Source organism: Cricetulus griseus, chromosome 7 (genome assembly GCF_003668045.3).
Source record: "Cricetulus griseus strain 17A/GY chromosome 7, alternate assembly CriGri-PICRH-1.0, whole genome shotgun sequence".
NCBI classification, from domain to species: domain Eukaryota; kingdom Metazoa; phylum Chordata; class Mammalia; order Rodentia; family Cricetidae; genus Cricetulus; species Cricetulus griseus.
This window is the reverse complement of record NC_048600.1, coordinates 47,880,642-47,906,446: the sequence shown is the minus strand read 5'-3', so window position 1 is coordinate 47,906,446 and position 25,805 is coordinate 47,880,642. Positions and strand designations below refer to the sequence as shown.

General features: G+C 41.3%; 1 protein-coding gene across 4 annotated transcripts in view; it reads right to left on the bottom strand.

Annotated features, from left to right (window-relative positions):
• The window catches only part of Fbxw11 (F-box and WD repeat domain containing 11), a 102,334-nt gene that overhangs the window by 26,365 nt on the left and 50,164 nt on the right, over positions 1 to 25,805 (bottom strand). For 2 of the 4 annotated variants that reach the window (XM_027425196.2, XM_027425197.2), the window contains 2 exons: positions 11,298 to 11,360; positions 6,993 to 7,218 (listed from right to left, as the gene is read on the bottom strand). In XM_027425196.2, coding sequence (XP_027280997.1) covers positions 6,993 to 7,218; positions 11,298 to 11,360 — 289 coding nt within the window. The remainder of the gene's footprint in view (positions 1 to 6,992; positions 7,219 to 11,297; positions 11,361 to 25,805) is intronic. The other 2 variants (XM_027425198.2, XM_027425199.2) reach the window with 1 other exon arrangement.

Below are 25,805 nucleotides of genomic sequence, written 5' to 3'. Positions count from 1 at the left end.
GCAAACAGATTGTCTTTACCCCCAACTGATAACAAACATATGAAATGGGTCAGAACCAAGGACAGCACCCAAGACAGTGGCTATTACTGATGAATTCGGTAATAATACTCAAGGGTCCTAACACTCAGCCACCAGTTCTCTAAGTTATCAAAATATGCCCAGTCTAAATCTGTTCAATTCAGTCCTCGGGGACATCTGGAGAAGTTCTCATGAAGACACTGCCATCTTTAGATTATTCTTCTGGTCTTTATCTGGTAAGAGCAGGCAGAAAAGGAACCAGTCGAATCTGACTACTTGCTCACACTCTTGATGGTACTTACTAGGTTTGCAACCTTTCATGTGCAGGTTGGCACCAGTTGCTTTGGGTTCCTTCTTACCATATACAACCCATTCTCAGTGGAGAAAAACGACAAAACACACATACACAAATTAACTGTTAGTTCTAAACCCCATATCCAAGAGATCTTATATCCTACATTCACCCTTTGAGGTTTACACATCCTACCTAATCTTTTCAGATGCCAACAGGCGAAATCTTACAACACTTCCCCACTCTTAAAACCTGGAGATCTGTTCCACATCCCACATCTCCTCTGGGCACCATCAGGCAAGACTATGAGCCCAACTGCACCAATGCACTCACTCCCCAGTTCTGATCATCAGTCCCAAACTCCATCACTGTCCCATAAACTTGCTTGCAGGATTTCTAAATAAATTCATGTCTTGCTTGGTCACAATTTTATCTTTCCTTTATTGCTTAAGGGCATTATTCTCAGGGACAGAAAAGAACTAAGTTAAACAAGAGTAAAAACAGACCTTTTTCTATTTACCATTATGCCATGGACTTCAAGCACAGTACCCCTTTCATTTCTTGTAACTTCCCCCAAGATGGCTGGATGCTCTGTCTTCAATCTCCCCTCCCCCTCTTTCTCCCTCCCCGCTCTCTCTCCTGATGTGGAACTCAGTGTTCTAGATACCATTCTCCAAAGATCAAACACCTTGGGTAAACCATGTGTGCTCACATGTCCCTCTCCTATTATCTTCTATGTGTATGTAGTCACAGGCACACAGGCACAGTGATTTAAATTCTAGAATTTCTCGGCTGTCATAAACTGAATCTATATCCCACTATACTCACATTAAAATCATGCTTAATCACATTTCTCTAACCATAAAGTAACACACTTAGCTCTTCTTTGGACTTAGCTCTTCTGGGGCTCGCTGGACTTCCTCCTCTAACTCCTACACAGGGTATCAACAGTTCACTTTACATGGCTCCCATGAATTTCACATCACTAAATAGATCCTACTAATTGGTTATATACACATGCCCTAACCAATTCCCCTTTCGAATCCTCTGTTCTTGGAGAGATGAAACAAATAGCAAGGCAAGAATGCATTAGAAAGAAATCTGTCTTTCCAGGTCTCAAGGGCACGGTTCCCATCAGGAGAACAGAACTTCCAGGTCACTAACAAACCAGAGCCTGCAACCATGAGATGCTAAAGCCATGTGTTGGATTGGAATCAATTAGGGTCACTGACTTTCAAAAACACAGTAACAAAAACAGATCCCTAGGACTTGTACTGAATCAACCTCTAGAGAAGGCAGTCTGGGGATCCATTCTCTTGGAAGTGCCACTGATTCTGACAATTTGGAGACTATTGGTTTATAGCAAGGGCACCCATGTAATCTTGGATCTTTTCTCCTCACTGATTCCTCACAGCTAAGCTACCAGTAAGTTTTTGCATAAGCAAATCCCTTACATATTTCCTCTTTAAAATGCTATCAGCTCATTTAAACAATGTCCTGGTGACACCTAAGGTTAGGCTCCTTTCCTTTGGTGACTACTTTAAATTCCCATCATCCTTGCAGGAGGCAGCTTGCTTTAGTCTTATGGAAAACGCAACCGCTGTTAAAGCAAATAACTCAGTGAATGGCCATAAGCAAATCTATTGTCCTTTTTGGAGATCATCAGTCCATAAAACAGGAACAATCTTAAGTGCTGAAAGGAGTTAGCTCATATAATCTGCAAAGTAACGCCCCAAGATAATCACTCTGAATACCCACATTTTATAGGGAAGGAATCTCAAGTCCACTGGGAAGGTTAATAACATAAGAGTCATAAAGCACCAAACATGTAACAGATACTCAATAAATGTTCTCAGTTGCCCCCCCCCATCTCAAAGAGGCTATCACAGTCTTTGTCTGCAAAGAAAACACAGCTGCAGCTTCCATTCTATTAGTATGAGTATATACTTCCATTCTATAAGTATATCCCCAAAATGTTTTGAGAGAAATGGGAATCAAATGCTCTATTTGGGCACCTAGATCCACTGAAGAGAAGATTCTTCGTAGTTACACTGAAGAGCCATACAAATCTTGCAACTTTCTAGTTTCAAGCCGACTAAGGAAAAGGAGGCCTCCGAACAAACACAAGGCAATCTTTTAGCTGGGGCTGAATGAAATGCTTCTTCGGTTATTGAACTAAGTACTTTCCTAAAAAAGTGTGTCTGGCTCTTATTACTCTATCATGCTGAGTGAGCTCCTCCTACAACATGAAGACCCAGCATGGCCTCAGAATGCAGCCTGATACTGCATGCACAATCCTGGAAGTGCTGCTGCTAATGCTAATTAAAGGCACCATGGGAGAATCTGGGTGTTTGACAACAAATTCCAAGAAGGAAAAGGTACTGATTTCAAATTCAAAGTGTAAAAACCACCATATTAAAATGAACTTCCAATGTGTGATGTCAGTTCAAAACCCTTGATGAGGGCCAGTTTCACACAGATGCTTAGATCATACAAAAATATCCATTACTTTAGAAACCTCAAAGAACAGCTAGCTGGGGGGGGGGGGGACTTCCTTTCTTCCCTGCCTCTGCTGCGCCTTGCTTCTTCGATAGTCATAGCTCTGGTTATAAAATCTGAAGTCAGAAACCCTTTAAAACAAGACAACAACCTACAACCACTGTGTTCAAGTCTTTCCTGGGAACAGGTGGCTTAAGGGCTATAAAGGAAGAGAAAAGAAACATGGGTCACAAACCCAAGGCTTCCGATGACACTATCCAGAAAAGCCAAATGACAGTGGAAACACCTACATGGCAGCATCCACCAGGTGCCAAGCATATGACACACACACTGCCTTAATCCTCACCCCACACAGATGAAGATGAGGCTATTATGTGCAGAGTCTGAGTCTGAAGCCTAGGGGGATCTAACTCCAACACTCACACTGGATCTCCACTCTGTGAAGCTGGGTCTTTGGCCCTGCATGCAACCCCAAGTCTTAGCTCATTCCTGCCTTTCTCTTGTAACTTTTGATCTAGTCTATCACATTTACAGTCTATAATGGCTGTCTTGGGGGCTAGACAAATGAATAAACCATAGTCAGGAAGCTAAGTGTTTCAACATTTTTAATTGCACAGATACCTCAGAAAACTGATCAGCAAGACTTATCATCCCCTTTGAAGTACAATCTGCCTCTATTTTAAATGGTATAAATTTCCCCTTTAACAACAGTTCTTACAAACCACAAACTTAGCCTGCAGAAATTGACATTGCAGACTAAACATTTACCATGATTTTTAGAAAAGCGTATCATAATTATCACTTTTTCCACTGAACCAAAAGAAGCCAAAAACCACAAACATTTTCCATTTTTTCCTATACTGACAGGTACAATGTTCACAGTAAGCAATTAAAAAAAAAAACCAAACTATAGACAATATTTTAGAACTAATGTTTTTCACATTCAAACGTTTAAAGTGGTTGTCAATCTTAACAGTAAAAATTCAAACTCAAGGTACTTACTGAAAAGACTGGACACTGAACTAGTAGAATGATTAAAGGGGTTCTGCATCTTATTAAACCTACCTAAGTGCATAGACCTGTCTTTCCTATAATGCTCTACAGCACAGGTCTGGGATAAGAACTAATGCCAGGTTTAATCCAAGTCTACTAGCCACAAACACAATCAACTGGGCCAGCTTGTCCTCAGCTATTAGATTCTCATGTATGAAATACACTGACATATGTATATGTGTTCAGATAAAATCCTGTTAAAACAAATAGCATTTTAACAGAAATATTTCCATGTCCCAGCAAACAGTCCATTCATTTCATATAACATTCAATACCACAAAATTCCACTGTAACAGAGATATGGACAATGCCTTAAAATTTGCTGTAATGAAAACTGAATTGTATGCAATTATACTAACCATATTTATATACATAACACATGTTCATCTGTTCTGCCTCTTCTCCAAGGCTGTGCACTCCCCAGAAGGAGCTGCTTGAAGGTATCAGGGGAACTTCAACAGTGCCACCTTGTGGCTATTCTGTAAACATATGGGGCAATCACACACATCTAAACCACTTGGAAAGCAAAAAGAAAAAAATAAAACTAAAACAGAAAACAAACAATAAAAAGAATTCCTTAAGAGAACAAAGGCTTGGCCTCATTAGTTAGCAGTCACTGATGAGGAGCAATACAATCATCAAATTGAAAAAAACGTCCCTGAACTTTCCTCATTGAGCAGCTCAATGACCAAGACTCTGGAGTTTTGGTGATAAAAATGCTGTACTATGTACAGAGAAGGTACACACAAGAATCCATTCACCTATACCGTTCTCTCTCACATAGTGAAAGGCCCTTCCTCTCATTCTCCATAATTAAAAGTGAATTTTATTGAGTTATTGTCCTGGTTGGGTTTTGTTTTGTTTTTGTTTTGGACAGCCTGGCAGGGGCTAGAGTTATATAAGAAAGCAAACAGTGTGCCAGAGGAGCAAGCCAGCTAGCAAGATTCCTTCATGGTCTCCCCTTCAGTTCCTTCCCTGGCTTTTCTCAATGGAGGACTTTAAGCTGAAATCAACCCTTTCCTTTCCAAGTCGCTCTTGATCATGGTGCTTGATCACAGCAATTAGCTAACTAAGACAATTATGATCCATTTATTTAATACTCAGGGCTAAGTTAAGAATTTGTACTAACTTTGAACCAATGCCTGCCCACCATCATTTTACAAAAGCACATGTCAAACAAGCCATGTGACCAAAAGGCATTTCACCCAAGTTTTCTGATTCTTGTCATTCTAATTTGCCTAATGAGAAATTGAACTAAGCAACTAAGTGATACAATTCTGAATGGAAAAGGTTCCTATTTGCGTTTCTAGAGACACTAACAGAAAACAACTGATGGAAGACAGGACAGCCTTCTGGCATCATAAGAACAACAGAATCAAGCCTTTCTCAGCTTAACTTTCAAAAATTCTTTACACACCTAGTGTAGAAAATAAACACACAAACTCTGGAAGAGCACAAAGAAATCAGAAGCTTCTCTGTCATTTTGTAGCCTAAGTTCCAGGCCTAGAACCCCAGCTCAAATCCTGTGTGCCATGAGAGCACTGACAGCTGAAGTCTGCTGCCCCTGCGGCAGGTTGGTGCCCCCATCTTGGGAGTTCCAAGGCCTGCACTGACATAGTGGCAATAAGCACACTATACTGTGTCACAGGAGAGCCAGCATTCCCTGTAGGAGTCTGAGCTCTACATCTTACCTAGTCAAAATAAGAAAGAAAAAGTTGTCAAAATCCAAAGCAGAATGAAATTACCTTAAGCCAGAGTGGTGGGTACAGATTTACGTATTGCCCAGACCCATGAGATGTTATCCAACAGCAAATCCCAATGTCTAATATGGATTTGGGAATGACAATGTATCAGTAAGTTCACCCATGAACACAAATGCAGCAGGCACTAACTACAGTGCAGGCGGTGTGCCTGTGGGCACAGGCAGGAGCACAAGAGTTCTGTACTTTTCACTGGATTTTGTTCAGAACTAAAAATGTTATAAATACAAAGCTAAAAAAACAATCGAAAAATGTACCCCTGACTGTACATACATGAGTGAGGGGTTGTGGGGTAGCAATGAGGAATGAATGGATAGAGAAGCAAGTTTCAAGAAATGCAACAGAGCTAGAGTGGTTAAGAGCACTTGCTTCTCTTTAATAAGAGGACTCAGGTTCCATTCCCAGCACCCACACGGTGGTTCACAACCACCTCTAACTCCAATTCCAGGGTACCCAACATTCTGCTGACCTCCATGGGCACAAGACGCACACATGGTTAACAGATATACACTCATACACATAAAATAAATCTAAATTAAAACAAAAAAAACAAAACAAAACAAAACAAAAAGCTGAGAGAAATGAAAAAGAAACCGGCAATGGTGGCACATGCCTTTAATCCCAGCACTTGGAAGGAAAAAACAGGTAGATCTCTGAGTTCGAAGCCATCCATGTCTACAGAGCAAGTGCCAGGACAGGCTCCAAAGGTACAGAGAAACCCTGTCTTGAAAAACCAAAAGGGAAAGAAAGAAAAGAAAAAGAAACATAACAAAAATACACTACCATTTTCTCAGTGTTTTGGCCACTTCCTAAGTTAACCCTCCAGATACAAGTGAACAGCCTCAACTCTGTGAGGCTTGCCAAGACACAAACTTAAGGAAAAGCAGATGGATGTGTGCACATGCACGTGTGTGTGTCTTTTCTGTGCCTCTCCCTAGCTCACCTTGAAATAATCCTCCCATCTTAGTCTATTGGGTGTTAGGAAATCCGGCATGAGCTATCATGCCCAGCACCATTTTTAAAAATTACATGTAAAGTACAAAATGTAAACAATCAAAAGAAAGGTGTATCTAAGAACAAAAGGCAAGTAAAAGAAGCAACAGCACTAACTAATATGCCACATGGTCAATCAGAGGAATAGCCTTCATTTCTTAGAAATAAATACACCTACTGGATCCTAATATATGGCACTTAAGGAAGGATTCAAAACTAACTACAAATACAATGACTGCCCCCAGAAATGAGGGCTCACAGTACAGTCAATCACCATTCACTTCATGAACACACACTCAGCTCTCCGCTCAGCTCTCCCAGGCTTGAGGACTGGGCATCTGGCACTGGCTAGCAACTGTCAGGACAAGCATGATTACCTGGTAAGGCGGTGATAAAGTCCCGCTGCAACATGGGCTTCAGGTAAGAGTTAATATGTCCATGCTGATAATGACACATTCGTGAGATAAGGTGCTCCACAAATTCCACCTGATCTGATTCAGACCACTGGTCAAAGTACTTAATGCACAAGTCCTTTTCTTTCTGGTAGTTCCCCTCTGATGGCCTCTTTCTGGAGACAATCACAGATGATGTTCCGTTACTTATCTGTTTTGGAAAAACAAAAGCAATAATTAGCTAGAAAGGCATTTAATCTATTTCATTAGAAATACCCTTTGTCCTATGGACTTAACCTTAAAATGCCAGTTTTAACTTAAACCAAATTCATTTCTTTGTTCATTCATTCATTACACAATTAAAAATGTATTCAGGCCCTATGTATATCCTCAAATTAATGACCATAGCCATTAAAGTTGCAGCTGTTACCAAAGCTGACTGGTGTCTGGGCTCACCATTCCCCAATGCTTACTACAACACCATCCCATCATTAGGTAACTCATTTTGGAGATGGCCATCTTACAGTAACTAACTGCCCAACTTGGCAAGCTGGCATCTGGTTGGCTCGTAGTAGTCTGTCTCACTTCCTAAATTAAAAGCTAATGTCTTTCTTATATTCAAGATATGTTCCAAGACCTCAGCTAGATGTCTAGACCCATGGATTATACTAAATGCTACATGTTTCTGCCTATACATAAATACATACTTATGATAAAGTTGAGCTTATAAATTATGCATAGTAAGAAATTAACAATGATAGAATACTTAAAACAATATAATATAATATTATGTGAATATGCACATATATTCTCCCCACCACATTTCCAAAATTTTTCATTTAACATTTTTAGACTGTAGCTAACCACAGGCACTGAGTATAATTGGAGCAGGGATGGCTACTGTACACCAATACTAATGGTTCTCCCCCCTGTGCAAGTGTTAGAGTATCTGGATGCCTATTAACACAGACTCTAATTCTGTCTGTCTGGAAGAGAGCCTGAGAGTCTGTATTTCTAACAAGTTCCCAAGTATTTCGGAATCCACTAGACCACAATGCATTTGAGAAACACATTGAGAACCCCAGTCTAGCTCAATATAAGAAGGGCCTGAAAGTCAGTCAATCTGTAATGCTCCATTTTCTCCTAATAGTTGATCCCCTCCATATTAGCTCCCATGTTTAATAAATGTTGGCCAAACAGTTTAGACTTCATCCCTTCCTTTGTCCTACTTTTCAGAAAATAGTCCAAAGTTAACTCCTGTATACCTGGAAAAGTAGTCATCCTGGACAGTTTCTATATGATCAATGCACTCCTTACAGCAATGCCTTTCTCATCATCATCATCTAATCCGATAGCCAATGAGATAGCTCAGCCTGAGTTTGGTCTCAGGAAGCCACACAGTAGAAAGAGATCATTGATGCCACAGAGTTGTCCTGTAGCTTCCATACTTGTACTATAAAATGTGTGTCTGTTAATTAATTAATTTAAAGCTTTTAATTGAAACCAAAGGTAAAGTCCGGGGGAGGGTTCAATTCTAGCACGACTCCCCTAGAAAAGGGAAAAAGAAAAAAGCTATATGGATGACAGTATCCAACAATCTAGAGGCTGGGGAGACAGCTCAGCAGGTAAAAGCACTTGCTGCGCAAGCATGAGGCCCTGAGTTCAAAACCCCAGACCTCATTAAAAATCCAGGCATGGTTACACATGCCAGTAACACTAGCATGAAGGCATGTAAACAGGCTGATGACAAGAGTGCAACGACTGGCCAGAAGAGCTGGAAATGCAAGCTTCCAGTTCAGAAAGAGACTCAAGGTAGTAAGGCTGAGAACAAAAGATACTCTTCTGTCCAGACTCATCTGCATACTCACATATATGCAACCATACACACCCTGCCACACCACCATAACAATACAGTCTATATTGCTAGACTCAAAGCCACAAACCTACTAATGCTGGGAAGCACAACACCTTCTATTTAAAAGTAGTATCACACTAGTGTTTTGTTTGGTTTTTCGAGACAGGGTTTCTCTGTGTAGACCTGTATGTCCTGGAACTCACTCTGGAGAACAGGCTGGCCTCGAATTCACAGAGATCCTCCTGCCTCTGCCTCCTGCGTGTGCCATTACCTGACCATAAGTGTTTTTGTTATATACTCGCCAGGCCATTTGTTCAATGCCCCTCTGATAGCCTAATTGGAGACACTAACAGCAAGTAAAGACTTTTCAGACCTGAAGAGATGAATTGCAAATGTCCATTAATTCCATTTCAACTTGTTTCCAAAGTCTTCTGTGGAATGAAGATGTTTTTGTTGTTGTTTTGTTGTGGGGTTTTTTTTGTTTGTTTGTTTTTGTTTTTCCAGACAGGATTTCTCTGTGTAGCTTTGTAGACCCGACTGGCCTTGAACTCATAGAGATCCACCTGCCTCTACCTCCCAAATGCTGGGATTAAAGGCAAGGGCCACCACTGCCCAGCCAGAATGAAGAGTTTTTATTAATGGTATGTTCCCTAATTAAACTAGACTAAACCCATCAAAGAAAGAAGAGAATCTCTAAATGTTCAATGGAAATTTCTGGCCTTCCTTGACAAAAAGCTTTTCAGTATCGTATCTCAACTAAGTCTTTATGTCTACATTTAGAGGCAAGGTCAGAAAGCATTTACCGTCTACTTAATTTACTTTAACCAATCATGTTCAACTCTCTGGTCCACCCCCAATTCCTAGAGCAAGGGATAATTCAATTGGCACCTGTTACCACCAGAGGGCAGCATTGAACAGGCATTTAAATATTTTGCTTTTTCAAAGACATTCCCATCTAACCAACTCAACAGAACTTGAAGCAAAGTAAAACTTCTTTGCTGTGATAAATATCAACAGGCATAAAAGGAAATGTCTATGTTATTTTAGGCATAACAATATCCTAACATTATAAGAGAAAAAAATAGAAGTGACTACCTAATTGCAAACAACTGGTATTGCAAATTACAACACACAAAACAAGGGCTACAGTGTGGCCACTACAGCCAGCATTAAGAAAGGCAGCTTCTGACAGGATGGTAAGCAGATGCAGCATGTTACAGTGCCAGGGGCACCATCATGCGTGGAAAGGGGAGCACACCGAGACAAAATAAGCCTGCTCGTAGAACACCAACGGTGAAGTAGTCCTACAGACTTCATGTACTCTCTCCTCCTTTACTCAACATCTGGATGACAATTTTCCAGAACATCTGCTTTCCCAACAGGTTAAACAGAATTATGGCAGAGGGCTGCATCTGCATCTGTGTTGCTTCACAACTCACACAGTATTTTCGCATCTACTTTCTCGTTTGGTAGGTTAAAGGATTGTTGTTTCATTCACCATCAAGTTTCCCACCAAGTAACTGACTAGGAGGTGGACAGATGAAGAAAACTGGACGCTAAAGAGTTGAGAGCCATTGAAAACTGAAAGGTCAACAGTGAAGAGAACTATAGCCGTGCAGACGTGGGAGGGGGGGGTCACTCGTGGTCCTTTTACATATGAAGGATGCTATGAAAGGCAAACAGGCACATGCACATTTAGGAGCACCTTTTCCAGCTTCTACTTCCAGCTCCCTGGGTGGGCCCAGACAAACCCTGCTTACGTTACCTTTTTTCACTTCACTTCATTTTAAATTTGTGTGTATATTACCCTAGCTAACTAACTTACCTTGGGAGTATCCTACTCAAATGAGTCCAGCTAACTTTTTTTTTTTTTTGCTTTGATCTATATATGTTGTGCCTTTATTCATATCCTCACAAAGGAGAAGATGATCACCCAAATAAAATAATAAAAACACTAAACTATGAAGGTCTGCATGTTCCACAAATCCCCACCACAAATCCTGGGAGGTTGGGAGGAAAAGGAAGAGACATGAAATCAAATCAAATTAAATCAAATCAAATAGGAAAGTACCCATAGGAACGTGGGGGGGGGTTGCAAACAGAGAAAAATAGCCTTTGTGAACACCGAACAGGATCAGCATAAGGTTTGCCCTTGGCTCTAAGCTAAAAAGCTCTAAGTTTCCTGGAGGATTTCCATATGGTCTATCATGGGCCACAAAGTCAGTATTTTAGGATACTGACCTTTTGGAATCTTTTCAAAAACTCCAAAGTTATTTACTACTAATAAGAACACTTCCTTGAGGAAATGATAGGCAAGTAGGGTGTCTTCTGGATCTAGCAACCCTGCTCAAAGCAGAGGCTGGGCCCTGGTCTCAGTGAGGACACTATCAAGGGCAGAGCTTATCTACAATAATCTGCTAGCTTATAGTGCCTACCTGCCAAAGAGCACTTTTCTTTGGGGACTCATCTTCATTTTGATCTTCCATAACTGAAGTGTTCTGAAGGGGGAAAAACAGGTTATTTGAATTATGCCAAGTTCTGCAAAACCTAAATGACAAGACATAAACTTTGAGATCTCAAACTAGAGTAGATGGATGCAAACTCAAGAACCCTGCTTTATGGCTAACATATGCCATTCTGGGTCAGGAAGCTATATTCAGCTTTCATAAACCAACAGTAAGCATACAGTCTTCACTCATGGAGGCTGGGCATGACTGGAAACCAGCTAACTTGTGTGGTGGGGTTGGAGTACACCAACAGCATTATTATTCTATGTCAGAAAACTCGGTGACTATTAAGTTCCTAGCGGTTGCACACAATGTCTCCTAGAACACTATTGTCGGGAATGCATCCCATCCACCAACAATTAAGAGTGACAAGGCCTTCCAGTGCCCCACCTCCTCTCTCCTCTCCCGCCATAGCTCTGTTTTGGGAAATGGCCTTGCCATCCTCCCCTCCCCCAACAAGCATGGAGGGGTGCCCCAATGTTCTCCCTCAACAGGAGGATGCCGTTAGTCACTAACAATCTGGCTTGTCTTTTTTTTTTTTTTTTTGCCATTTTTGTATTTGCTACACAAAGAAGCACTGTGTAACTATCCCCTCTGGTGACCCAGTGACTCAACAGATGCCCATTAACTGGAGATTATACATGATTGGGTTTTCCCTTTTGAAGCTCCTACCTAACAGCTAAATGGAGCCCTAATGAGAGGAGGAAGTGGGAGGGCTGTGCTCTAAAAAGAGTGAAAGCTCACCAGTAGCCAGGGGCTAGCTCTCTAAGGTTCCTTCCCAAACCTAGAACAATTAAGAGTGGAGCACAAAACAACTCCAGCATCGGTCCCGCAGTGTTTTCCAAGAGGTTCATTACAGATCTATAAAGTTGTCAACACTATGGGATCTGTTTACATCTTCTAGGGTAAGCTTCTTTCTCAAACCCTCCTCGTTTTTCCTCTATCTTTTAAGTCCTGAAATATTCAGGCCCCACCCAGAGTACTTCCCAAAAGACCAATGGGAAATCCCCCAACAGTCAACTGGAGTCACCACTGGACATGAGTCACTGCTGTCTACCTCAGTGGCACACAGTAAGGAGAGCCAAGCAAGAAGCTAGAATGTTGACTTGGTCACTCAGTCTGGGACCTTGGGAAAGGGAAGTCACTCATCAAACAGAGCCACGGGGTGTGATGAGACCAGGAGTGCTGTGCCTGGTGCTAAAATCTCTGGTCAGAGATGTTCTCTTTCCCTGCATTGAGGACTCTGCTTTCCCTAGGTTATCTTCATACTTGTTTACAACTTCAGTTACCTGGGCACAGTAGAATGGCTCTAGAGGGAAAATCTTTCTCAATAAAATCTAAAAGTCCCAGAATGTCAAAGCCAATGGTGGTTCGGGTGAAATGAGCTAGGGAGGGAAAGGGGCAGGTGTTCAAAACCAGTGGCAGCAGTGGACAATCCTGAAGCACAAGAGGGAGAAGCAAACAAATGCTATGCTTTAAGAAGGTCTCCCTATGTCACTACCTGGAACGGCTTAGAGAGTAACAAAACCAACAGTTTTCCTTAGATAAATAGAAAAAATGACAATGTGATTCAGTACCTCATCCCTGAGTGTGATGTTACACAGTGATCTGTCATATCAACAGCAGCCAAGAATGGCAAGGAGATGAGGGCTGTGCTGCACACCTTTAATCCCAGCACTCGGGAGACAGGGGGATCTCTCCTAATTCAAGGCCTGTGTTACATTTTAAGCTTAAACTTTCTGGAATTCAGTGTCTTGGTTACTGAGTACAGCAGTTACGAAGTGTAGTTCTGACCTATCTTTTTGAATTGGCACCCATGGGCCCATAGAGTGTGGCACTATTAGGAGGTGTGACCTTGGAGGAAGAAGTGTGTCCCGGGGGAAGATGGGTTTGGGTTTCAAAAGCTCAAGCCAGGCCTAGTGTCTCCTGCTGCCTGAGGATGTGGAACTCTCTCAGCTCCTTCTCCAAAATCATGTCTGCCTGTATGCCACCATGAATGATAATAATGAACTAAATCTCCAAACCTTAAGTCAGCCCCAATTAAATGTTCTCCTTTTTAAGAGTTGCTGTGGTTGGGGCTGGAGAGATGGCTCAGAGGTTAAGAGCATGGGCTGCTCTTCCAGAGGTCCTGAGTTCAATTCCCAGCAACCACATGATGGCTCACAACCATCGTTATGAGATCTGGTGCCCTCTTCTGGCATGCAGATATACATGGAAGCAGAATGTTGTATACATAATAAATAAATAAAATCTTAAAAAAAAAAGAGTTGCTGTGGTCATGGTGTCTCTTCACAGCAATAGAAATCCAACTAAGACACACCATGATGTTTTTCTTCACTCAAGGAAAAAGCAAAAACCATCAGGAGTCCTGCAGACTACACCAGTAACAGCCATCATTTCAGTGAGAAGTTTTCATTCATCTGTTTAAAATAGCATTATTTAAAATAGCTGAGAGGGAGACAGCTCTTGTGAAGAAATGTCAAGTATTATCTTCAGGCTGGAATACAGACACTAACCAATTACAAATCAGTGAAACCATCTGAGGGCCAGACTAGTTCCCCTCTAACATATTTTCTTAGCTTCTCTTATAGATACTTGAGAAAAACTACAGAGGACAGCCCTCAAGCTACACTGATGTGGCTGGTTTTCATGACTACAGCTCAAAATTGGGCCCTCATTTGCTAGGAAGTACCTGACCCCCGGACCCAGTGAATCATTTCTACATGGTATTTAACCCTACAGGGTATGAGAGATGACAAGTGGAAAAGGACCTGGATCCTGGGTTTGAGAAAGGCTGTCTATGCACATGAGGTACCACACATTCCAGACTACCATACATTCTGTAAGACCAGCTCGGGTTACCACTCCTTCCTCGAGCTAGTTGTACATGAACAGTAAGTAGTACTATGTGCTAATGATAGCCCAGCATATGGACTGGACTATGGGACAGTCTGAGTCCTCCCACTTCAATAAACAGCTCTAGCACAAAGGAAAGGGGCACTCTGAGGATCACAAGCAGAAGCCACTTCTCCATTCCCTTTCTCAATCTGCTAAATTGGGTTGTGGGGTAAGTGATGGCAACAATGGAAACTTCTCTTAGAGAGCGGCTTGTGTGTGCAAAACACACACACACACACACACACACACACACACACACACACACACACACACACACACACACACACACACACACACACACACACACACACCTGAGTTTTACTTCTTAAAGGCAACAGGCAAACACCCACAGACTCTAGGGTTCAGGTGCAGCCAAGGTTAGTTATGCACATCCAAATTCTCAGGTGAAACCAGGGGGTCAGCCAATCTGAAAGGCTGAACATCCATCCACCTGACTCCCTCACTTCTACCTGCTTGTAATCACTTCCAATCTTATGCACCTATCTGCCAGGAGCACAACATTGCAAAGAAGTAAACATTTCAACCCTCCTATTCTGAACCCATCACCAAAAACTACCATTCAGGAAGCAGCAGCTTGGCCTGGGCACTAATGGTATTTAGGGACAGAAAATTTCTTGTTATGGCAGCTGCATTATAAGACATAAGAGGCATTCCAGACCTCTACCTACACCTGATACATGGCAATGTGATCATCAAAACTGTCTCCAAATTGTCACTTGTCCAGAGAAGGGGAGAGTAAAATCACCCTGCCCACTTGAAAGGCAGTGTTCTAGGATTGTGTCCTGTGCACTGGCCTTGAGAAAACACTGTAGTCCCTCTGCTTGGCCCCAGAGACAGTATGTGAGACTGTTCACATACAATGTGACTGTAGTGTGGCCATGTAGCATCGTGTGAAGTGTGAGGACATTATATATACACCTCTAGGCTAAGTACTACTTATCATCAAATTAGTTATTTAAGAATCTTTAATAAGAAGAGTTCTTACTGGAGGTCCATGGGCTTTAGCAACACTTTTGTAGGTTCTTTGAATAATTTTGATTTATGTCTCTGTTTAAACCTCATTACTATGGCAAAATGGTGTGGCTATGTGGCAAAGGAATTGAAGGAAGCTCCACTGATCCCACCACAATGTACCCAAGCCAAAATGCAAGACCTGAGAACTGCCAAATGCCACTAGAATCTAATGCACTGCTGGTATTTTCTGCAAGTAGTATTCAATTACATTAAAAACAGCATTACACACCTTACCCAACAGTTCTTCCAAAGTAGAAATAACACTTTGTCATTTCAAAAAATTACACCTGAACAAGCGCCATGGCCCACATGTGAAAGGCAGAGTGCAATTTGCAGTTGGTTCTTTCCTTCTATCTACCATGTGAGTCCCAGGGATCAACTCAGCTCATCCAACTTTACCCTTACCTACTAAACTATTGCTCTGGCCAAAACATTACCATTTAATGACTGCCCACAATAGTCTCTGGCTTTGAAACTTTTAAAACTTTGTATGAATTACCTCTATTCCTTACAACAACCCTACATGATACTACATAAATTCTATTCTACCAATGGAGAGAACCAAGACTCAGAAATAATCAATAAGTGTCAGACTGCAAAGCCAGCCTCTTCTTTCATGCAGAGTTTCTCCTCAGCAATAGGGCACACATAGCAGCTGACTTTCTATGAAGATCCCAGTCTTGTTTTCAAGACATTTTCTACCATCACAAGGAAACTACAGGTCCTGAGGCTATGGCCTTCAGAAACACCATTCTGCACCCTACCCCAGTGGAAAGGCTGCAATTCCAGGTTTCCGGGAAGCTGAGACAGGGAGATTACTGGGTCCAAAGCCACTTCAAGACTAAGGGTAAGTTCCAAGCCACCAGAGACAATTTAGCCAGACCATGTGTCTCCAAACAACAAGTAAAAAGAGGGCTGGTACACCTGGATGGTAGAGCGCTTGCCTGGCAGGCACAGGTCCTGGGCTCAATTCTCAAGCAAACCCACCCAGCATTCTGATCACTAAGCAGTATAAATTTTCATCCTGAGGAAGAACCATTGGCTTCATTAGCTGAATCAATTAACAGGATCTCCATTAAACGTATGTTTTTAAAAGTTCAGTTTTAAAAAAAAAAAAGCTGGCCGGTTGGTGAAGGTGCACACCTTTAACCCCAGAACTCAGGAAGGAGGTGGAGGCAGGCAGATCTCTGTGAGTTCAAGCCTGGTCTACAGAGTGAATTCCAGGACAGCCAAGGCTGTCTTAAAAAAAAAAAAAAAAAAAGCAAATTTAAAAAAAAAAAAAAAAAAGTCCTAAGATACATGTGGAAGGCTCTGACAAAAGGCTCAACAGAAGTCCACCTTCTCCACCATGACTCTGTTGACACTTCTCCCAGGCTGGAATGGAGAAAACCACAGCATATGTAAGGTGAATATGGGTGTTTTCTGTCTTCTCATAGTCATAACAAACATTACTACCAGTCTGGTTCCAAACACCCCTTATCTCCATTTTCTTTCAGCTTGCAGATGAGCGGTGAAGCTTCTTTGCTGATAGTAACCAACACAGAATATTTTTCACATCAAAAATTTTCCACTCTGAGAATCATCTAAAAGGAACATTTGTTATTTTTAAAAACTGCAAATTCTGCGGTAAGAGGTTAAGAATCACTAAGACAGGGCTGGAGAGATGGCTCAGAGGTTAAGAGCACTGGCTGCTCTTCCAGAGATTCTAAGTTCAATTCCCAGCAACCACATGATGGCTCACAACCATCTATAATGAGATCTGGTACTCTCTTCTGGTGTGCAGGCAAAGCATGCAGGTAGAACACTGTAGACATAATAAATAAATAAAATTTAAAAAACAATCTCTCATGTATTTTCCCAACAGCAGGTTGTAGCCCATGAATCAACTTAATGGGCTGCAACCAGCATTTTTAAATTTGAAAAAGAAAAGAAGAAGAGAAGGAGACAACAGCAACACTATGCATTCGCCTACCCACAGAGGAAAGCACAAATCACAGAGAAGGCTCGTGACACAGTGGGTAGGTGTGGTCTTTTAGTAAAATACAAATTAAACAGAAAGCAAAACTGTTATTCCAAGCAGCATTACATCCAATCAAACTCCTGAATGACAACAACTTTCTAAGTCTCTGGAAAGCAGAGGTCACAAAGAAGATAAAATGTGCTTTTATGCACTGAGTAAAATTTCACAAAGAACACCAAAAAGTCACTACCTTCTCTGAGTTCTGTCTGTTTGAGACAGGTCTCGGTGTCGGAAACACCACCACACCCACTCTCACTGTGACTTTCATTGGCCTTTCCTTGTGATTAGTGGTGTGATTTCTACCCGGAATCCCACTATATTAATTTTCCTGAGTTTGGCTTCCTCTGTTTGACACTGTATCATTGAAATTCTTAAACAGCAGTTTGTTCATTTTGTATAATCTAGTATTGACCACTGAGGATGTAGCTCAAAAGTAGAGTGCTACCCTGCCCGAGGCCCTGTATTCCGTCGGAAAAGCTCCAAAAGGAAGCCATGAATGCACACAGTCACTTCCACCCCAGCTTTTCCTTTTTCCTTCCTTGGTACATAGGGTATGGCCATCGAGCCCAACACTTCTGAGCCATATCCCAGCCCAGTTTCAGCATTTAAAAATAACTGCTGTATCTTCTGGTGTGCACATGTGCAATACTATCAGGTCTATGTACAAGTGTAACGGGGTCATTGCAGTACACAATGACATCTCCCCAAAGTGTGTGCCGAGCTGCCGTTTCATAGGGGTCTTGTTTCCATAGCATTCCTTTTTTTGTCTGGCTTATTAAAGCCATAAGGTGACAGTTAAGTCATAAGTCAGATAGTTCCCTTTATGACTTAAAAGTGTAATTTTAAAATATGTGAAAGGAGTAAAAGAACAAATTATGGAGTATGCAGAAACACAGCTGTCTCTCAGTATCCATGTAGGCCTGTCACAGGAACCTCTCCAGAAACCAAAATAGAAGGACAATTGCAGTGTTTGCATTTCAACTATATACATGCTCTTTAAGTCACCTCTGGACTCCTCACAATCCTGACATTGAAATACTGTGTGAACAAGCAGCCATCACACTGTTCAGTGGATAATGACCACAGGAAAAGTGCCCACACAACTGCTACAGACATAAATAGGCTTTTTTTTTTTTTTCACTTTTGTTTACCTTTATCTGAGGTTGGTCAAATCTCTTGGTGCAGGTGGACAGCCATTTGTATACCACAAATTGGGAAGACAAGTCCAACTATTTATTACAGATTGGTTTGCCTCCATGGTGTATGTGTACCATGTGCATGCCTGATACCTACAGAGGCCAAAAGAGCACACAGGAAGCCCTGGAACTGCTGCTATAGACAGCTGTGAGCTGCCATGTGGGTACTGGGAACTGAAACTGGGACCTCTGCAGGAGTAGCAAGCATACTTAACCACTGCACCAACTCTCCAGTCCCTGGAAATACTTTTCATTTAACAATGAAAAGTCTGAGCTACACTGAATGGAGAGCTCATCATACAAATAAAATAAACTTAAAGAATAAATAAATAAAATGCATTTAAATATTTACTTAGAAGCATGTTTACCTTAAAACGGGCAGCCAGAAAAAGCAGGAGATCCACACCAAGACCACTGACACACACACTCTAGTCTCAGGAAACAGAAGCCAACTACTCAACTTTCCAGCATGTTCAGTCCTGCTAAATGCCACCTGGCAACTCTGTGCCTGCATACTCCTTCACAAACAGGTGACAAGGATCTCACAAAGGACTTTATTGAGAGAAAATTGTCAAAGACACTCCCAGCACTTGGAAAGGGGCTCCTTTAACCTGTAACTGACACAGAATGGATGTGGCTGGGTCTGTTCCCTCCATCAGCTCAGCACTTGGGATACCTCTTGTAAATGCAGAAGTAAAATATATGTGCATAATAAATACTAGCTATCTTTTAGAAACCATACAGACAGAAGTGGCGACTTCGTCATCCTTGCTCCTTTTCCCCATATCCCATGTCTTTTATAAGACACAAGGAAGAAAAACATGGCACACCACAACATAATAGAAACAAAGTCAACTCAGAAACAGTCACCCCTTTCCCTCAAGCACTGGTTGTCTAGGTAAGACCTCAATTCGTAGCTTGAATGTTAAATGTTAAAGGGCAGGTGGTGGCTGGAGCATACATAGCTCAGCTCTTGCCTCTATAAAGGTCCTGAGTTTACCTCCAGCATGGGGTCAGAGAGAGAATTCTGACATCTCCCTGAGACAGCAGAAAAGTCTAAAACCTATGCTTATTCTTCAAGAATGCCTTTCAAAGCAAAACTTTTTAATTCACTAAAAGAAGCCAGGGAGGAGAGGATTTCTTTAGAAACAGCAACAAAAATGGCTCAAAAACACTTGATCAGCCAGGCAGTGGTGGTACAGGTCTTGAATCCCAGCACTCAGGAGGCAGAGGCAGGCGGGTCTACAAAGTTTCAGGCCAGCCTGGTCTACAGAATGAGTTCCAGGACAAATTCCAAAGCTACAGATAAGGGGATAGGGGTAGGGGAGAGACGGACCACACGACACATGGCACGTGCTTAAGTCATCTACTTAAGTATAAAGACTGGCCCAGAGACCCGGGAACCCCAGTGCAAAGCCTGAGCCCCAACTCAAAGCTGTCAAGTTAAAACTTGACTCTGGCAAGTCACTGGACCCCTCTCTTGGATAGAGTTTCTTCTTTTTATAAAACAGGGAGAAATCCTGTCTGTGCTGCTGGCATAAAAATAACATTAAAACACCTACAATATAACACTGCTCATGAGTCAAAATAACGCAAAGCTTGAAAAATGTTTCTTTATCTTGGTTTGCTTGTAGTAAAAGGCATTGTAAATAAAAAATAAGAAGCACCTTACCAGTGACATCTGCCAAATCTAGAAATACTATGCCACATCACACTAATTACATTATTGTCCAACTATAGCTTGTCCAGTTATAGTCCATCTAAGATTAACTCCAACATAACACCAAAGAAATTACAGATTTTATCATGATGGCTACCACTTGCTAAGTAATAAAAATTGGGGAAAAAAGAAAACATAAACAAACAAAGTCTACCAAAAGCTTGTCTTAAAGAATAAAGAGATAGGCCAGGTGATAGTAGCAGCAAAAACCTTCAATTCCAGCAATTAAGAGGACAAGCAGGTGAATCTATGTGAGTTCAAGGCCAGCCTGGTCTACAAAACAAGTTCTAGAGCAGCCAGGGCTACACAGAGAAACCCTGTCTCAAAACAAACAAACAAAACCAAAAAACCACAAAAGAACAAAGAGATAACAGATTCAACACAATGGCAACCAAAGTACCATTAGTCTTCTCTGAGCAAGCCTTTCCCCCTGCCCTCCCTCCAATGTCCCCCACTGCCCACCCACCTGCCATAGACACACTGAGCTGATTTTAAAAGTTCACAGGAAAATATAAAGGGGCCAAGGAGAATCAAAGCAACAATCTAACAAACTAAGCTAGGAGATCCACACCTTGGAATACCAAGTACTAGAATATAACTATAAAGGACAGCTCTGCAGGCAGACGTGTAGACAAATGATCCACAGAAGGACACAGATCCAAACACAAATCCACATATTAAATTTACCCGACTAAACACTGGTTTAGTGCAATAGGAACAGAACTTAAAACATCATAGTAAAAACAAAATAGTTAAAACATCATAGCAACTGTTGTTTTAAAGATATCTTAAGCCTTCATGCACACATTCTATTCTACACCAGAAATCTAAATGTAAATAAATAAAGCTATTATTATTCATCCATACACATTCTTTTGATCTTGGGATGGCCAAATTTTCTTAAAAAGATGCATTATCTATTGTTAAGATAAATGTAATCGGGCTGGAGAGATGGCTCAGAGGTTAAGAGCACTGGCTGCTCTTCCAGAAGACCCGAGTTCAATTCCCAGCAACCACATGGTGGCTCACAACCATCTGTAATGAGATCTGGTGCCCTCTTCTGGTGAGCATGCTTGCAGATAACTGTATACATAACAAATAAATAAATAAAATAAAAACTTTTAAAAAAAAATGTAATCATTTGTACTATAGTTAAATAACTTCATCCACCTTTGAAAGCACTGCATGAATGGGTGTGCACATGTGTGTGGACAAGGGTGGAGACCAGAGGTCAATGTCTTCTGTGATCCCTGTCTATTTTTAAGGCAGATGTTTTCTGAATCGGAAGCTCCTGGATACAGTGAGGCTGGCTGGCCAGTATATTCCAAGGATCCTCCTGTCTCTGCCTCCCCAGAGCTTCGATTACAGATGTGCACCACTGCCCCTGGCTTTTATGGGTGTTGGGGTCCTCATGCTTGTGCAGAAGGGGCTTTAATGGGTGAGCCATCTTTCCCAGCCTCTGACAGCATTATTAAGTGGGCAGGAGTAGTCTGCTTATGGTGACAGTAAAACATCCTACAAGTAACCGTGCTTTACCACTGCACTGCACATACGACAATGACACACAACACATCTTTTAAAAAAAATTAAATTCCAAACAGGTAAAATATTTACACAGGCTTTACACACACATGCATAAGTAAATATATTTTAAAAGCCCAAATAACCAAAATACTGCCTCTTGGAGATAGAATTACTGTATTGTCTTGGTGCAGAAATCACAAAGTGTCTGTGTATACACATGAAAACTTTAGAAACCGTTTTTTCAATGTGCCACTGTGTAGCTACATTTGTATTTTAGTGGCTAGTTTACTTCATCCCCTAATTTGTGAGATCAGCAGGAAGTAAAGACACTGTAACATGATAATGACCATTTGTGCCTACAATTGCCTCTAATTTGAGTTCTCAGAAACCTGGCAGATGCTTAGGAGCCTGTGTCTCATAAATGGATACCAGACCTAAACTTCTCATGCATTTTCCTTTATCAATAGTCACTTCCCACTCTTCACATTTCCTTCCTGATAGTTACTCAACCTCTAGGAATAGTCACAAAGCCAGTCTTAAGGTTCTTCAAACAGGGTAATGACACAGAAGGAAACCTCTGTATCTGAAGAAGCAATGAATGAATAAATCCAAAGAAAAAAAAGAAAAATAATAAAAACCAGACTATATACATATTAATTTTAACTAACAAACACAAGATGTTGCTAAAAGAAATTAAAAACGCAAACATTTAGATCGAAGACTAAGCGGTTAAAATCACCAGAATGAAAAACACAATGCCTGTCAGAATCCCGGTACTTTTGGAAGAAACAAAAACCCAGCCTAAAACTTTTGTGAATCACCTACAAGACCACAAATTGGGGGTGGGGGGAGTGAAAAATGGGAACAGAGTTGGTTTCAAACTAAAGCTAAACTAAAGCTCACAAGGAAGCAGTAGTGATGAAAACGTGGCCCCTTGTAAAGACCCAAGAACAGTTGGTCACAACAGACAGAATACCTAGTATTCAAAACACACCCACTAGTAAAAACTGACAGTCGACATTTTAAATATGATTGTCTTTTATTTGATTCCCAGAGCCTCAGAAGATGCTTGGGAATCTGTACTTCATAATGGATGAAGGATGGGTGATGAGGTAAAACATCTATGCAGTCCCAGAACCTTGGAGACAGAGACAGGTAGATCTCTGTGAGCTCTGGCCTACAAGGTTTACAGAGTGAGTTTCAAGCCAGCCAGAGTATATAATAAAACCCTATCCTAAAAAAGTATTTTAAAACATAAAAAATAAACATCTACATAACACCATCGTTCCAAGATGAAATATTTCCCCCATACTCAAGAACAAAGCTAGAATGTCCATTCATGTACCAAAACAAATTTTAAGTCATAGTGTAGCAGAGCAAGAAAATACAAATAAAACACCAAAAATATCACTGACAGTATAGTATGCTTTCACAGGAAGAGGAAGCATATACAAAAAAGGAAAAGTAATGCATGACATTAGCAAAGCACAGGACACAAAGAATACAATTGTCTAATAGTAACACAACACACAGGCACTCAGCAAAACCAGAAGGCACAGACAGTGGCAGAAAATTAAATGAAGCTTGGAACTTCTAGACAGAACAGACAGGAGATCACAGAGTTTGGTTTCTGAGTGTCACAACTAACAGGGGTAAAGGGTGCATGGTAAGAGGAGGCCTTTGAAAGGTGTGCACCACCAACGCCTGGCTTGAAAGACAGGCTTAAGGACAAAACATAAATATGAAAAGCACTTTGTGGAGGAAATTCCTCAACTTAAAGAATATCTACAAAATCCCTACGGCTAATACCACAATTACTGGGGGAAAGGTCAACTTTGTGGCTAAAGTCAGAAACATCAATACTTTCAATAGCATATTAGAAATGTGAGCTAGTACAGATATGGATGGGAGGATGGTAAAACTTTGTTCACATATGACATGAGTTTAAAAAAAAAAAAAGACTGAAGGGGTGGGGGACTGGGTAGAGGGTTCAATGGTTCAGAGCATTGTCTACTCTTCCAGAGAACTGAGTTCAGTTCCCAGCACCAATATGGTAGTTCACAAACAGTTGTAACTGCCAACCACTAGATGTTGCTAAAAGAAATTAAAGACACCCGGCTTCCACAAATCACAAGACTTAAGCTGTCAGTATCACCAGAGTCAGAAACACAATGCAATCTCTGTCAGATCCCAAGTGCTTTATGAAGAAAAAAAAGTCCATCCTAAAACTTTCATGAATCTCTAACAAGACCACAAATAAGGGAAGGAAATTGTGAAAAATAGGAACAAACTTAGGTTTCCCAGAGCAATCAGATTCCAGGGCATCTGATGTCTTCTGGCTTCCAAGGGTACCAGGCATACACAGACACACATCCACACACACACATTTAAGAAAATAAAAGAGGAGGAGGAGGAGGAGGAGGAGGAGGAGGAGGAGGAGGAGGAGAGGAAGGAGGAGGAGAGGAGGAGCAGCAGCAGCAGCAGCAGCAGCAGCAGCAGCAGCAGCAGCAGCAGCAGCAGCAGTAGCGCCGCCAGGTGGATCTCTATGAGTTTGAGTCTACAGAGTAAGTTCTAGGGCTATACAGAGAAAACTGTCTCAGGGGAACATCCTATAATGAATAAACAATTATATAGCACAGATACAGAGGCCAACCTAAGGCCAACTGATATTGACAAAAACAAAGTCTCTTCAACAAACGATGCTAGAACAACCAGACAGGTAAACCAATGACTCCATACACATACACATACACATACACATACGCACGCACGCACGCACGCACGCACACACACACCTACCTCTCACTTATACCAAAATTCACTCAAGTAAACAAAGAAAAAAAAAACTTGTTAATAAGATATTAACAAAAGCCAGAGGGCAGTGAGATGACTCAGCCAGTAAATGTACTTGCCATCAAGCTCTAGGACCTGAGTTCAATGCCTGGGATCCATGTGATAGAAGAAAGCTGAGTCCTCAAGCTGTCCTCTGACTTCCACATTTATCACATAGACACATAATCAATCAATCATGTAACTTTAACAGTGGCTAGATGTGGTGATCTCTGAGTTCAAGGCCAGCCCAATCTACAAAGCAAGTTCTACAACAGTCAGGACTACATAGAGAGAGACTGTCTTAATAAACAAACAAACCAAGAGCTACAAGTATTTCAATATTACAAGCAAATACAAATAAACCTTTCTAATTTTAAAGTTGCCCCCACACACACACACAACAGGCAGTGGTGGCACATGCCTTTAATCCCAACACTTGGGACAAAAGACAAATCTCTTGAGTTCAAGGCTAGCATGGTCTGTACAGAATCTCAAGTTCCAGGACAGCCAGGAGTACACAGAGAAACCCTGCCTCAAAAACCAAGGAAAAAAAAGTGTCCATCCGCCACCCCAAAAAACTCAAGGCGTAAACACAATACATCATGGTTAGAAACTAAGGGAAACAGAGAATCCCAGAAGCAAAGTGTCTGGACCATGGCCCAGGCCCAGAACTAGATTCAATCCCAATGACTGAGATTATTCTACACACAGTATTCTCTTTTTTATGATTAAATTTCTTTTTTTATAATGTATAAAACCTTCTGCTTCCATGTATATCTGCACACCAGAATAGAGCCCAATCTTATAACAGATGGTCGTGAGCCACCATGTGGTTGCTGGGAACCGAACTCAGGACCTCTGGAAGAGCAGTCAGTGCTCTTACCCTCTGAGCTATCTCTCCAGCCCTACACACAGTATTCTCAAGACAGCTCAAGGGGACAAAATAAAGCATAACTAAGGAGTTGGCAGATCAAACTTTACACTGCCTAATAAAAAGAGATTTAAAATAATCTGCTTTTCAACTGTGCCTAAAATTTACAAAAGCTAATCATATGCTAAATCACAAAGAAGTAAACTCAATAAACAAGAAAGATTGGAAAATGATAGCTTGTGATTTAAAGAACATCTTAAAACTAGGAATAATAACCATAAAAGTAAGTCTTCAAAAACTAATGTCAAGGTGCTGCATGGTATTCATACAATGTGTCTGT